The sequence below is a fragment of the Euleptes europaea genome, chromosome 2 (genome assembly GCF_029931775.1).
Source record: "Euleptes europaea isolate rEulEur1 chromosome 2, rEulEur1.hap1, whole genome shotgun sequence".
Taxonomy (NCBI): Eukaryota; Metazoa; Chordata; class Lepidosauria; order Squamata; family Sphaerodactylidae; genus Euleptes; species Euleptes europaea.
This window is the reverse complement of record NC_079313.1, coordinates 133,884,159-133,898,122: the sequence shown is the minus strand read 5'-3', so window position 1 is coordinate 133,898,122 and position 13,964 is coordinate 133,884,159. Positions and strand designations below refer to the sequence as shown.

General features: G+C 47.3%; 1 protein-coding gene across 1 annotated transcript in view; it reads left to right on the top strand.

The window, feature by feature from the left end:
* OPRL1 (opioid related nociceptin receptor 1) overlaps nucleotides 1–6,461 on the top strand; it is a 34,179-nt gene extending 27,718 nt beyond the window's left edge. Inside the window, exons 2-3 of the mRNA XM_056843967.1 lie at nucleotides 2,317–2,672; nucleotides 5,871–6,461. Coding sequence (XP_056699945.1) covers nucleotides 2,317–2,672; nucleotides 5,871–6,394 — 880 coding nt within the window. The 3' untranslated portion in view covers nucleotides 6,395–6,461. The remainder of the gene's footprint in view (nucleotides 1–2,316; nucleotides 2,673–5,870) is intronic.
* The last annotated feature ends 7,503 nt before the right edge of the window (nucleotides 6,462–13,964 follow it).

Genomic DNA, 13,964 nt, shown 5'->3' with positions numbered 1-13,964 from the left:
CCAGGTTGGGAAATACCTGGAGATTTGGGGGGCGGAGCCTGAGGAGGGTGGAGTTTGGAAAGGGGAGGGACTTCACTGCCATAGAATCCAATGGCCAAAGTGGCCATTTTCTCCAGGCAAACTGTTCTCTGTTCCCTGGAGAAGAGGGACCTGGCAACCCTAACGACCCTGCAGGTTTCAATGGGGAACTTTAATTGTGTCTGCCAAAATGATGCTTTGGTTGTTTTTTGTTTTTTGTTTTTAAAAATCCCCCTTATTGAAGTCCGTGCAGTCTCAAAAAAATCCTGATCTCATTTGGGAATACTTGAATTAATAAAGAATCTGAGTTTGCATCAAAATCCTACAGAAAGAATATGTGTGTGTGTGTGTGTTAAGTGCTGTCAAGTAGCTTCTGACTCATAACGACCCTATGAATGAAAGTCCTCCAAAATGTCCTATCTTTGACAGCCTTGCTCAGATCTTGCAAACTGAAGGCTGTGGCTTCCTTTATTGAGTCCATCCACCTCTTGTTGGGTCTTCCTCTTTTCCTGCTGCCCTCAACTTTTCCTAGCATGACTGTCTTTTCCAGTGACTCTTGTCGTCTCATGACGTGACCAAAATACAACAGCCTCAGTTTAGTCATTTTAGCTTCTAGGGTCAGTTCAGGCTTGATTTGATCTATAACCCACTGATTTGTTTTTTTTGTCAGTCCACGGAATCCGTAACGCTCTCCTCCAACACCACATTTCAAAGGAATAGACCGTCTTCCTATCAGCTTTCTTCATTGTCCAGCTTTCACACCCATCCATAGTAATAGGGAATACGATGGCATGAATTAACTTGATCTTGGTTGGCAGTGACACATCCTTACACTTAAGAATCTTTTCTAGCTCCTTCATGGCTGCCCTTCCCAATCTCAATCTGCTTCTGATTTCTTGGCTGAGTCTCCCTTTTGGTTGATGGTGGAGCCAAGGAATAGAAAGTCTTCAACAATTTCAATTTCCTCATTGTCAACCTTAAAGTTGTGTAATTCTCCGGTAGTCATTACTTTTGTTTTCTTGATGTTCAGCTGTAGTCCTGCTTTGGCACTTTCTCCTTGAACTTTCAGCAGTAGTCGTTTCAAATCTTCAGAAAGAGTATAGGAACATACAATTAAAAATTATGGCTAGATGGCCATCTGACAGCAATGCTGATTTAGTGAACTTAGGCAGATCATGAGAGGGAGGGCAGGAAGGGTTGCATCAGCGTTTGGCTCTCATGGCCCTTTCTTATATGCCCAGGGAAATGCTGATTGCCACTTTGGGGTCAGGAAGCAATTTCCCTCCAGGCCAGATTGGCCAGGAATCCTGGAGGGTTTTTGTGGCCATCTTCTGGGCTTGGAGTAGGGGTCACTGGGGGTGTAGGGAGAAGGCAGTTGTGAATTTCTTGCATTGTGCAGGGGGTTGGACTAGATGACCCTGGTGGTCCCTTCCAACTCTATGATTCTATGATCCTGACATTCCCCAATCAAGATAATGACTGAAAACCAGAAAGATCTATTTGAATATGGGATCTATGTCAACATAAGAATATAAGAAAGGCCCTGCTGGATCAGAGCAAAGTCTATCAAGTCCAGCAGTCTGTTCACACAGTGGCCAACCAGGTACATGTAAGAAGCCCACAAACAAGACAACTGCAGCAGCATTGTCGTGCCTGTGTTCCAATGCACCTAATATAATAGGCATGCTCCTCTGATCCTGGAGAGAATAGTATGCAGCATGACTAGTATTCATTTTTACCAGTAGCCATGAATACCCCTCTCCTCCATGAACATGTCCATTCCCCTCTTCAAGCTTTCCAAGTTGGCAGCCATGTACACATCCTGGGACAGGGAGTTCCACAATTTAACTATGTGTTATGTGAAGAAATACTTCCTTTTATCCATTTTGAATCTCTCACCCTCCAGCTTCAGCAGATGACCCCACATGGTAGTATTATGAGAGAGGGAGAAAATCTTCTCCTTGTCCATACCGTGCATAATTTTATAGACCTCTATCATGTCTCCCCTTAACTGCCTTCTTTCCAAGCTAAACGGCCCTAACCCCTCCTCATAGGGCAGTTTCTCTAGTCCCCTGATCATTTTGGTTGCTCTTTTCTGCACTTTCTCAAGTTCTGCAATATCCTTTTTTATGTTCAGTGACCAGAACTGTACACAGTATTCCAAGTGTGGTCTCACCATAGATTTGTACGAGGGCAGTGCAATTGCAGCAGTTTTGTTCTCTATTCCTTGTCTAATTATGGCCAGCATGGAATTTGCCTTTCCTCCAGCTCTACTGTCTTGCCTTTCTTTTGTTCCAGATTCACCAAGATGAAGACAGCGACCAACATTTACATCTTCAACTTGGCCTTGGCAGATACTCTGTGCCTGATGACGTTGCCGTTCCAAGGGACCGACACCTTCTTGGGGTCTTGGCCCTTTGGGAACGCTCTCTGCAAGATCGCCATCGCCATCGACTACTACAACATGTTCACCAGTACCTTCACCCTGACGATGATGAGCGTGGACCGATACATTGCCATCTGCCACCCCATCAAGGCACTGGACATCCGGACCCCACACAAGGCCAAAGTAGTCAATGTCTGCATCTGGGCCTTGGCTTCAGTCTTTGGTATCCCGGTGATGGTGATGGGATCCACCGAGAATGAAAATGATGGTCAGTAAAATGCTTTCCTCCTCCTCCTCCTCCTCCTCCTCCTCCTCCTCCTTCTTCACTAGGGACATTTCTTTCTGAACCTCCTAAGCTAAACATCTTTCTCTGACAACATCTCAGATCGGTGGCATAAACCACTCCACATAGCCTTGCAGCTTCGGCTGAACCATAACACAAAACGCCGCTTAGTTATTAACCACCTCCACCACCCACCACCCCTGGCCAAGGGAAGAAACCCTCCCAGCCCGCATCCCCCAACGCTTCTCATTACATGAGTGACAAAAGCAGAGTTATCTCCAACATGTTTTCCGTGCTTCCCTACAAGACTCCAGGGGCCCATGTTTTCTTTCCTGACTACTTGCCAAGTGTGAAATAACTCTCGCTAATCTTGGGCTTACATGGGTTTAATACCAAGAGTGACATATGACTCAAGCTCCCAGGGCAGTCTGGGGATTTAAGGAGAAAGGGAAGTCTCTCGGTGGTGCTGTGAAGACCACTGATTCATGTCCTGCAGCCTGCTAGTGGATTAGGCTGACTACAATTTTGTCAACATGATTGCTAAAATTCATTTATAAGCATGAATATCCGTCTATTTGTTAGTCTGTTTGTCTCCCCCACATACACATAGAATCATAGAATCATAGAGTTGGAAGGGACCACCAGGGCTATCAAGTCCAACCCCCTGCACAATGCAGGAAATTCACAACTACCTCCCGCCTCCAGACCCCTAGTGACCAGAAGATGGCCAAGATGCCCTCCCTCTCATCATCTGCCTAAGGTCACAGAATCAGCATTGCTGACAGATGGCCATCTAGCCTCTGCTTCAAAACCTCCAGGGAAGGAGAGCTTACCACCTCCCGAGGAAGCCTGTTCCACTGAGGAACCTCTCTAACTGTTAGAAAATTCTTCCTAATGTATAGACGGAAACTCTTTTGATTTAATTTCAACCCGTTGGTTCTGGGCTGACCTTCTTGAGCAACAGAAAACAACTCGGCACCCTCCTCTATATGACAGCCCTTCAAGTACTTGAACATGGTTGTCATATCCTCTCTCAGTCTTCTCCTCTTCAGGCTAAACATACCCAACTCCAACCTTTCCTCATAGGACTTGGTCTCCAGACCCCACACCATCTTTGTTGCCCTTTTCTGGACTTGTTCCATACCCTAGGGTTGCCAGCTTCCAGGTACTAGCTAAAGATCTCCTGCTATTACAACTGATCTCCAGCCGATAGAGATCAGTTCTCCTGGAGAAAATGGCCACTTTGGCAATTGGACTCTATGGCATTGAAGCCTCCCCAAACCCCGCCCTCTTCAGGCTCTACCCCAAAAACCTCCCACCAGAGGCAAAAAGGGACCTGGCAACTCTAACGTACACATATGTATTTCATAGAGCTGTCAACCTCCAGGTGGTCTTCTGCTATTACCACTGATCTCCAGGCGATAGAAATCAGTTCCCCTGGTGAAAATGGCCGCTTTGGCCATTGGACTCTATTGTATTGAAGTCCCACCCCTCTCCAAACCCCGCCCCACTTAGGCTCCACCCCCAAAATCTCTAGGTATTTATCAACCCAGAGCTGGCAACCCCAGTATTTCATGGCCATTGACACATACAGACACAGACACATATATCTCACATTTTTATCAACTGCATCTTCCAAGGAGCTCAGGACAGGGTGGATGGTAATATTTTATTCTCACAACAACCCTTTGAGATAGGTTAGACAGAGGAAGACAGCGAGTCAGCGAGCCACAGACAGAATAGCCCATGGTCACCCAGCCGGCCTTTCTCGATGAAACTCAAGGAGGCTTACAGAATATATAAAAAATGATACCATCGGACAGCATAAGACATCCAGTGAGCAAGGGTTACATCATTAAAAAGCAAGAAATGGGGCACCTGCGAGGACTTGTGGGGACATCTCATTTAATCTCCCTCACTCTTTCCCTTCCCTGGCAGCCCCCGTAGCATCTCCTGTTTTAAGAACATAAGAATATAAGTAATGCTGGATCAGACCAAGGCCCATCAAGTCCAGCAGTCTGTTCACACAGTGGCCAACCAGGTGCCTCTGGGAAGCCAACAAGCAAGACGACTGCGGCAGCATTCTTCTGCCTGTGTTCCACAGCACCTCATATAATAGGCGTGCTCCTCTGATACTGGAAAGAATAGGGATGCATCGTGGCTAGTGTCCATTTTGACTAGTAGCCACGGATAGCCCTATCATGCTTTTTCATGCTTCTTCCTCTCCTTCTCACCCACCAACCAACATTACTTTCTGTCTTCAGCTTTCCCTTCTTCCCTCTCCCAGGCACCCTCTTCCCAGGAAAACTCTGACCAAGTTGCATGATACTGCTTGATCTGGGCCCAGTTGCTCAGTGGGGAACCCACAAGGACTTGTGGTGTGTGTGTGGGGGGGTATCTCATTCTCCCTGTATCCCCTCTCCCACACTATTTCCACTTTCCCTCCTCCTGGCAATGCACACATCATCACCTTCCACTCCTTCCTTCTCTCCTTCCCACCTACCTTTTATCTGTTCCCGACCCCATTTTCAGCTTTATTATTATTTATTTTATACTCCACCTTTCCTCACAATGGGGTCCCAAAATAGCTTACATCACTCTCCTCTCCTCCAGTTTATCAGCACAACAATCTGCGAGGTAGGTCTGGCTGAGATGATGTAACTAGCCAAAAGTCACCCAGCCAGCCTCCACAGCAGAATGGTTGTTCAAACCTGAATCTCCCAGATCCTAGGCTGGTACTCTAGCCTCCGCACCACACTGGCTTTCATGGGGTAGCTGCTGTTGAACAGTAGCAAGAAGCCAGGCCTGTGTAAGTCATGCACTTCAGGTGGTACCAAGTTGCCTCGGAGCGATTTTAAAGGGCCTATATCTTTCTCCAGATCCAGAGAAGCTGCTCTTTCTCCTATCAGACAACAATCCTGATGTTTCCTACAAAGTGTCACTCTTTGCTTAACAGCTAAGAAAATCCAAGCTAAAGCTGTTTTTAATCAGGGATCTTAACATATTTAAAGATTAGTTTCTTGAGGGTCAGACTTCAGCCACAGACAATAAACTTTTTATTATTATCATTATTATCATAGTCTTGAGTCTTCCGAATGGCTGGAAAGGAAGGTATGTTACATTACTTAAAAACAGTGGCATCCTTTTGAGGCCAAACACTTTCTGTCTTTCTTTCCTCTGCAGAGATTGACTGCCTGATCAGGCTCCCAGAGCCAGTGGATTATTGGGATCCGGTGTTTGGAATCTGTATATTCCTCTTCTCCTTTATGATCCCTGTCATGATCATCACTATTTGCTACAGCCTCATGATCAGGCGCCTGAAGAACGTCCGCATCCTCTCTGGATCCAAAGAGAAGGACAGGAATCTCCAGCGCATCACTCGGATGGTCCTCGTGGTGGTGGCCGTCTTCATTATCTGTTGGACCCCCGTTCAGATCTTTGTCCTGGTTCGATGTCTCGGCGCCAAGGCTGACAACGAGGTCAAGCTAGCCATCTTGTGCTTCTGTACCGCGCTGGGATATGCCAATAGCAGCTTGAACCCCGTCCTCTATGCTTTCCTGGACGAGAACTTCAAGACGTGCTTCAAGAAGTTCTGCTTCCCGTCCGCCTTTAGGAAGGAGCTGCAGATGTCCAACAGGATGTGCAGCATTGCCAAGGACGTCGCTTACGCCTGCAAGAATTCAGACGGGACTAACAATCCGGCATGACTAGGCGTGGAAATCCCCATGGTGCCTGTCAGCCAGCAGAGCCCGACGACACCCACGTCGGAGCTAACCCAGATTACCGCTCTCTGATACACGAGCGTTTTTGACCGAGAAATGGTGACTCACAGGCACATGGGGAGAGGAACCCATTAAAGCTTCACTCTTGTGGGACAACGGACATCAGAATGACACGTATCCTTCGCTTTAAATATGGTGTCACAGTGTGCCGTTGGATGTTGTGGCCACTGCAGCAGCAAGCGGCGGGGGGGGAAGAGAACATTAATTGCTCGGTACCAGCCCAAGTTGCTTCAATGGATCACTGGACACTGTTGGTTAATGAGGAGCGGTTTGGGGATTGTTGGCGCACTCTAAACCGGAGCATCGTTGGATCTGAACCACAGAATGGCAGTAAGAGAGAACAATTCCCCATATCATTCTTGTGGAGAAGAAATGAACCATGTGTTTTTTGCCTACTGACAATGAGGCCCGGAAACATTCTTTTTTGCTTTTGACACTTTGAAGTGTGCATCGTTTGATGGTTGAGTGCATCAGAATAGGCAACTGGGGTTGGGGAACATAATCTCCTGTTGCATTTTTAAAAAACTGTGCACATGTACCTTCAATGATGCAAAGGTTTACTCCTAGCATCCACAGAGACCACAGTGACAAACGTTAGCTACCGGTACTTTGATTAATGCTCATCGGAAGGTTTTTACGCATTGCAGCAGTGACGGTCTTGAGCGAACATGACCAGAATAAAATCGAGGATAAAATCTGGGTGGCAAAACATTGTTTCATGCAATGGCCACAGAAGAGAACCGGAGAGTTGGGGTTTGTTTTTGCTGAGCTCCCCTACGACAAACTGTGGCACAGATGTGCTTATGCGTGTTGTGTCTCCAAGGAGAGGGACGCCGATCGGTGTTTAAGCCTAATTACTGTTTCACATCGCCGTGCAGTTACCAAGCAGGTTTCTTGATGGAAACCCGAGACGGCGCATTTAATCATTTAAACCAACTCAAATGTCTTAATGTGGAAAGAACAAACGTTCCTGTTTGACCACGGGCAGGCTGAAACAGGGGATCCAAGCTCTCGTGCACACGTGGAACAACTTAGAAGCCTCGCTTCGGTGGATCAGATTCGGTTCCAGTTGGTCTGGCCAGTGTTTGCTTTCGACAGAGACCATGTTGTTCACGTGAATCTAGTGGCTTTCTCCTGTTGTTTATCCCCAACTTCAAATATTCAGAGATATAGTTATCCCGGCAGCTTCCTGTAATGAAAATATTGTTTGTGTGTGTGGGGGTGGGGAGGGGTTGTTTTAATGACATTAAAGAAGGAATGGTAAGGGAGGTGGTTTATTTTCACATCAAGGGTTCAAGCGGAAACCCTGATCAAAATGTTTTTTGTATAGCTGCTACAGATAAATGGGGGAATGAGGGTTCAGAAGAACCTCAAGGAAGATCAATTGCATCGCATGCATTTTAAAAGCATTAGATAACATAACAGTTTACAATGGTAACTTGGGTGTATTTTTTGGCATTATACCCTGCTGAAGTCCCTCCCCTCCTGAAGCCCCACCCTCCCCTGACTCCACCCCCAAAGCACCATGATTTTTTTTTTACCCTGAGTTGACCCTGCCATTACTGCAAACAAGAGGCATGGGAGACCCAGGTAATTGGGGTTGCCAACCTCCAGGTACTAGCTGGAGACCTCCTGCTATTACAACTGATCTCCAGGCATCAGAGATCAGTTCTCCTGAAGAAAATGGCTGCTTTGGCAATTGGACTCTACGGCATTGAAGTCCCTCCCCTCCCCAAACCCTCCCCTCCTCAGGCTCCACCCCAAAAACCTCCCACCTGTGGCGAAGAGGGACCTGGCAACCCTACGGGTAATGTACTAGGCTGGCATGTGGCCAGTGAATGAACAAGTGTGCCTTATGCAGAAAGGATTTCATTCACCAGCCGCACACCAGCTCCAGGTCACATGACCCCACTCTGGGTTGCAGCTTAGTGGGTGGGATTCCACAGATTGGGGTGGTCCTTTCCTCTGACACAGACAAAGTGGCAGGAGGATCCAGCCCATTTGGTGCTTTCCTCATCGATACATCTGCTGGCAGCGGCTGTACTTAACTCTTTCCCCATTGCCAATTACTCCACTACAAATCTCTCCCAGCTCCTCGCCCTCCTTTCTGAAGCATTTTTTGCAAGGCAAAACATGTGTCCATAGGGTTGCCAACCTCCAGGTACTGGCGGCACAGAGGCTCAAAAATACAAGTCCACACTGGAAATTAGCAAATTCTAATATAATGATATCCATTTCGAATGACCGCCCATTAGAAAGGATATGCGCACTTGAATCCCACATAGACGCATATTTCTAGCTGACGGTCTACGGACAACGCGCTTATTTTCCAAATGGATATAAAAGCTTCACAGTTGCCTTGAATTGAATTGTGCTGGAGCTGAAGAAAGCCTTTGAAACGTGCACCAACGACTAGCCACACGTTCTCCCTTGTTGCACTTATCTGACCCTATTCATTTGTGGACTACTTTGGGACTATTATACCATTTCTCTGGGGACGGGAGGTTCCCGCCCTTATTAGGACGTTTTTTGTTCGGTTTATTTGAGTTATCTGAACGTAAATTTTCATGTATGGTGTTATGAGTTCATAGGTTTTTGGCATGCATTAATGCCTTGATATCATTATATTAGAATTTGCTAATTTCCAGTGTGGACTTGTATTTTTGAGCCTCCGTGCCGCCATTTTCTTAACTCAGTTAATACTGGCACAGGTGTTTTCACTTATTGTAACCTCCAGGCACTAGCTGGAGATCTCCTGCTACTACAGCCTACCTCCAGCCGATAGAGCTCGGTTCGCCTGGAGAAAATGGCTGCTTTGGCAATGGGACTCTATGGCATGGAAGTCCCTCCCCAAACCCCGCCCTCCTCAGGCTTTGCCCTGAAAACCTCCCACTGGTGGTGAAGGGGGACCTGGCAACCCTAGTCCAGAAGCTGGTGGGAGGGGGACCCGTCAAATGAAGTTCCAGGAGAAGAACAGCAGGGGAGACAAGGGTTAAGGAGCCCCCACCCTGATGGCTTTCCTTTAGCAAAAGCGGCCCCTGGGGCTTGTTATGTGCTTTCGTGTGTATGGTGCGTGCCTGGGGCCCCGGGATCTTTCCTTACTGTGCCTGAGAAAATGGGATCTTTTTCGTACTTTTCATAGCATGAGAAAAGGAGCCCACTTATTGGTCTTAAAAAAAAAAAAAGCCAATCCAGAGGAAGCGAATCCCTCCTACGGTGATTGTACAGACTCCTTGTAGAAATCTTTCTGATCGTTGGTGCAATGAGAAAGTGTGACTTCTTTTGCGTGCCGGTCTGCCAGGTTCCGGGGCGCTTTCTTGCCTGCCCTACGGTTGCCTAAGCTGCTATTTTGCGAATGTTTTGTAGACCTTGTCTTTTCTGGCGGGGCTTCGGAAGCAGTCTCTGCACCCCAGATGTTAAATCCTCGACGTTTATGTGAGATGCTGAGAAAAAGGACCGGAACAGCCTGTTCCGAGAATGCCTGAAAAACTATATCGGCCCGCTGCCAGTAAACTGTTAACGGCTCGTTGTTAATTTGTGAAGCAAAAGAGGAAGCTGTAACAAGCGTGGTAACAAACAGTAGCCAAGCAATTTCCTCACCAGATAGTAGGCCCAAAATTAAGGACTCTGTGGCATTGAAGTCCCTCCCTTCCCAAAACCCTGCCCTCATCAGGCTCCACCCCAAAGATCTCCAGGTATTTCCAAGTCCGGAACTGACAACCCTACATTGTACCCCACTAAGGTCCATGTCTTTTCCCAGCTCCATCCCCAAAATCTTCAGGAGTTTCTCAACCTGGATCTGGCCACCCAACCTCCCTTCCCCTACTAGTGGCCAGGGGGGATCTGGCAACCCTACTTTTTAGGCTTTAAGGGGCTTGAATCTTGCCAGCATGGTTAAGAGTGGCGGACTCTTACCTGGAGAACTGGGTGAACACATGAAGCTGCCTTATACTGAATCAGACCCTTGGTCCATCAAAGTCAGTATTGTCTACTCTCCAGGGTCTCAGGCAGGGGTCTTTCACATCACCTACCTGCCTGGTCTCTAACTGGAGATGCTGGGGATTGAACCTGGGACCTTCTGCATGCCAAGCAGATGCTCTCCCACTGAGCCACAGCCCCTCCCCTAAAATCCTTAACAATGTTCCCTTTAGTCACAGTTGGAAGGTGACATTAAAGGCCATCTAGTCCAACCCCCAGCTCAATGCAGGATCAGCCTAGAGCATCCCTAACAGGAGTTTGTGCAGCTGCTGCTTGAAGACTGTCAGTGAGGAGGAGCTCACGACCTCCCTAGGCAGCTGATTCCACTGCTGAACTACTCTTAACTGTAAAAAAAAAATCCCTAATACCCAACCGGTACCTTTCTGATCGTAATGTATACCCATTATTGCTAGGACTATCCTCTGTTGCCAGCAGGAATATCTCCCTGCCCTCTTCTAAGTGACAGCCTTTCAAATACTTAAAGAGAGCAGTTGGGGCCCCCTCAACTTCCTCTTCTCCAGACTGAACATTTCCAACTCCCTCAGCCTTTCCTGGTAGGGCTTGGTCTCCAGGCCCCTGATCATCCTCGTCGCTCTCCTCTGCACCCGCTCCATTCTGTCCTCACCCTTTTTGAAGCGAGGCCTCCAGAACTGCACATAGTACTCCAGCTGCAGCCTGACCAACGCTGTGTACAGCGGGACCATGACATCTTGCGATTTGGAGGTTATGCCTCTATTGATGCACCCCAAAACCAGATTAGCTCTTTTTGCTGCTGCATCACACTGGCTGCTCATATACTTTTTTTTTTTTTTTTACCTATATGCTCAAACACCTAAATGCTCCATTCGAATTTCAATCCACCAGCTTTGGCGGCGGCATGGTAGCATTGATAGTGGACCTGTGGGAAATTCAGATTGCTGAGCTCTGGGTGTTTCGAGAAGAACAGCATCGAGACGATGAAAATAATAAAATAGCTTTATTGCTCTGTGCCTATGAAATGAAAAGGGCCATGATTAGCAGGCTGGTTGAAATGCAATCTTCTTATTTACCAAATGTTTGTGACCTTGATATGATTGAGCTTTGTGACTGTTCTTGTGCAAACGGCCGTTTTCCTAGCCAGATATCTGTGCTTTACGAGAAATAAAATTCTGTACTTGGAAAGCCGTGGCATGGTTCTGGATTATTGCAGCATTATTGTTGTTGTTGTTTTGGTTGTTCTTGTGCGAAGGGCTATCAAGTCACAGCCAATATATGGCAACTCAGTAGGGTTTTCAAGGCAAGAGGCCAACAGAGGTGGTTGGCCATTGCCTGCCTCTGCGTAGCAACCTGGACTTCCATGGTGGTCCCCCATCCAAGTGCTAACCAGGTCTGACCTGGTTTAGCTTCTGTGAGCCGAGGAGATTGGCATAGCGTGGTATAGTGGTTAAGAGCGGTGGTTTGGAGAGGTGGACTCCGGGTTTGATTCCCCACTCCTCCACATGAGCGGTGGAGGCTAATCTGGAGAACTGGATTTGTTTCCCCACTCCTACACATGAAGCCAGCTGGATGACCTTGGGCCAGTCACAGCTCTCTTCGAGCTCTCTCAGCCCCACCTATAGGGCTGCCACCCGCCAGGTAGTAGCTGGAGATCTCCCGCTATTACAACTGATCTCCAGCCGATAGAGATCAGTTCACCTGGAGAAAAATGGCCGCTTTGGCAATGGACTCTATGGCATTGAAGTCCCTCCCCTCCCCAAACCCTGCCTTCATCAGGCTCCGCCACCAAAATCTCCCACAGGTAGCGAAGAGGGACCTAGTAACCCTACCCACCCACCCCACAGGGTGTCTGTTGTGGGAGGGGGAAGGGAAGGTGATTGTAAGCCGGTTTGATTCTCCCTTAAGTGGTAGAGAAAGTTGGCATATCAAAACCAACTCGTCTTCTTCATCATCCAGTTGGAGCCATGCAGGTGATATCGGCTCAAAGACTACAATGCGTAGACTTGAAATGGCTTCAGTACAGAGAGACCGTAACAACTGGATTCTCAAACACTCTCAGCTCAGTACAAAATGCCAGGATTCTTTGCGGGGAAGGGATGGCAGCGAAATTGGTCTCAGAGTATGCCCTTAACGCAAACATAATCGAGGGCTGTTCATCCGGCGCCAGCCTGTGAAACCTCATCGTCTTACCCAGTTCATAAAAGGCAATCACAACCGGTGCTCTGCGGAGCGGATCTCTTCCTGTCGGGCATTCCTCAACGCAGGGGCCGTGACCAAAAAAAGAAAATAGGAAGACGTGGTTCACTGGTGCAGCAAAGAATTCAAAACTGCTATTATGAGGCTTTATGCTGGCCTATGAGTTGGGTTGCCAGTTCCGGGTTAGGAAATGCCTGGAGATTTGGGGGGCGGGGCCCGAGGAGGGAGGGGAGGGACTTCAATGCCATAGAGTCCAATTGCCAAAGCGGCCATTTTCTCCAGGGTCACTGATCTCTATCGGCTGGAGATCAGTTGTAATAGCAGGAGATCTCCAGCCACCACCTGTAAGGGAGTGGAAAGCTTTCGGAAAACTAAGTAAAACTCAAGCTTATAATAAATATATCCATGTGCATCTTCTGAGGAAGAAATCTTTGAAACAGGAACAGCCAACCGGTAACCTGTAAAGAGAAGAGAATGGCATTACACATGGAAATATACAGAAAAAAACATCAGTGTTTATGGACATTTACCTTATGAAGAAATAGTGATACGTCGCGTGGACTTCACTTGTTACGTCTGGAGACTGTACCCTCCAATTTTGAGATGTCTTGATGATATGTAATTGTTGAGTTGTAAAATCGTGTTATATAGCACATAGTTGGGGTATTTGGTATATATAGAGATAGGATAAGTATAGAGTTAGCACATTGAGTATAGTGTAGGTGCATGACACATGAAATAGAAACTTTTGCAAAGAACATAGTAGGTTGTTTTTGTTTGGGTATAACCACCTGGTTACTATTACTATGTATGGATGTGAAAGCTGGACAGTGAAGAAAGCTGATATGAAGAAAATAGATTCCTTTGAAATATGGTGTTGGAGGAGAGGGTTATGGATACCGTGGACTGCCAAAAAAAACAAAAACAAAAAAACAAATCAGTGGGTCTTAGATCAGATCAAGCCTGAACTGACCCTAGAAGCTAAAATGACTCAACTGAGGCTGTCGTACTTTGGACATATTATGAGAAGACAAGAATCACTGGAAAAGACAGTCATGCTAGGAAAAGTTGAGGGCAGCAGGAAAAGAGAAAGACCCAACAAGAGGTGGACTGACTCAACAAAGCCACGGCCCTCAATTTGCAAGATCTGAGCAAGGCTGTCAAAGATAGGGCATTTTGGAGGACTTTCATTCATAGGGTTGCCATGAGTCGGAAGCGACTCAACGGCACTTAATACACACACATAACCACCTGGAGGTTGGCCACCCTTCCAGTTCCCCCTGGCCACCCGTGGGGGATGGGGGGTAGGCTTGCCAGATCCAGACTGGGAACTCCTGGAGATTTG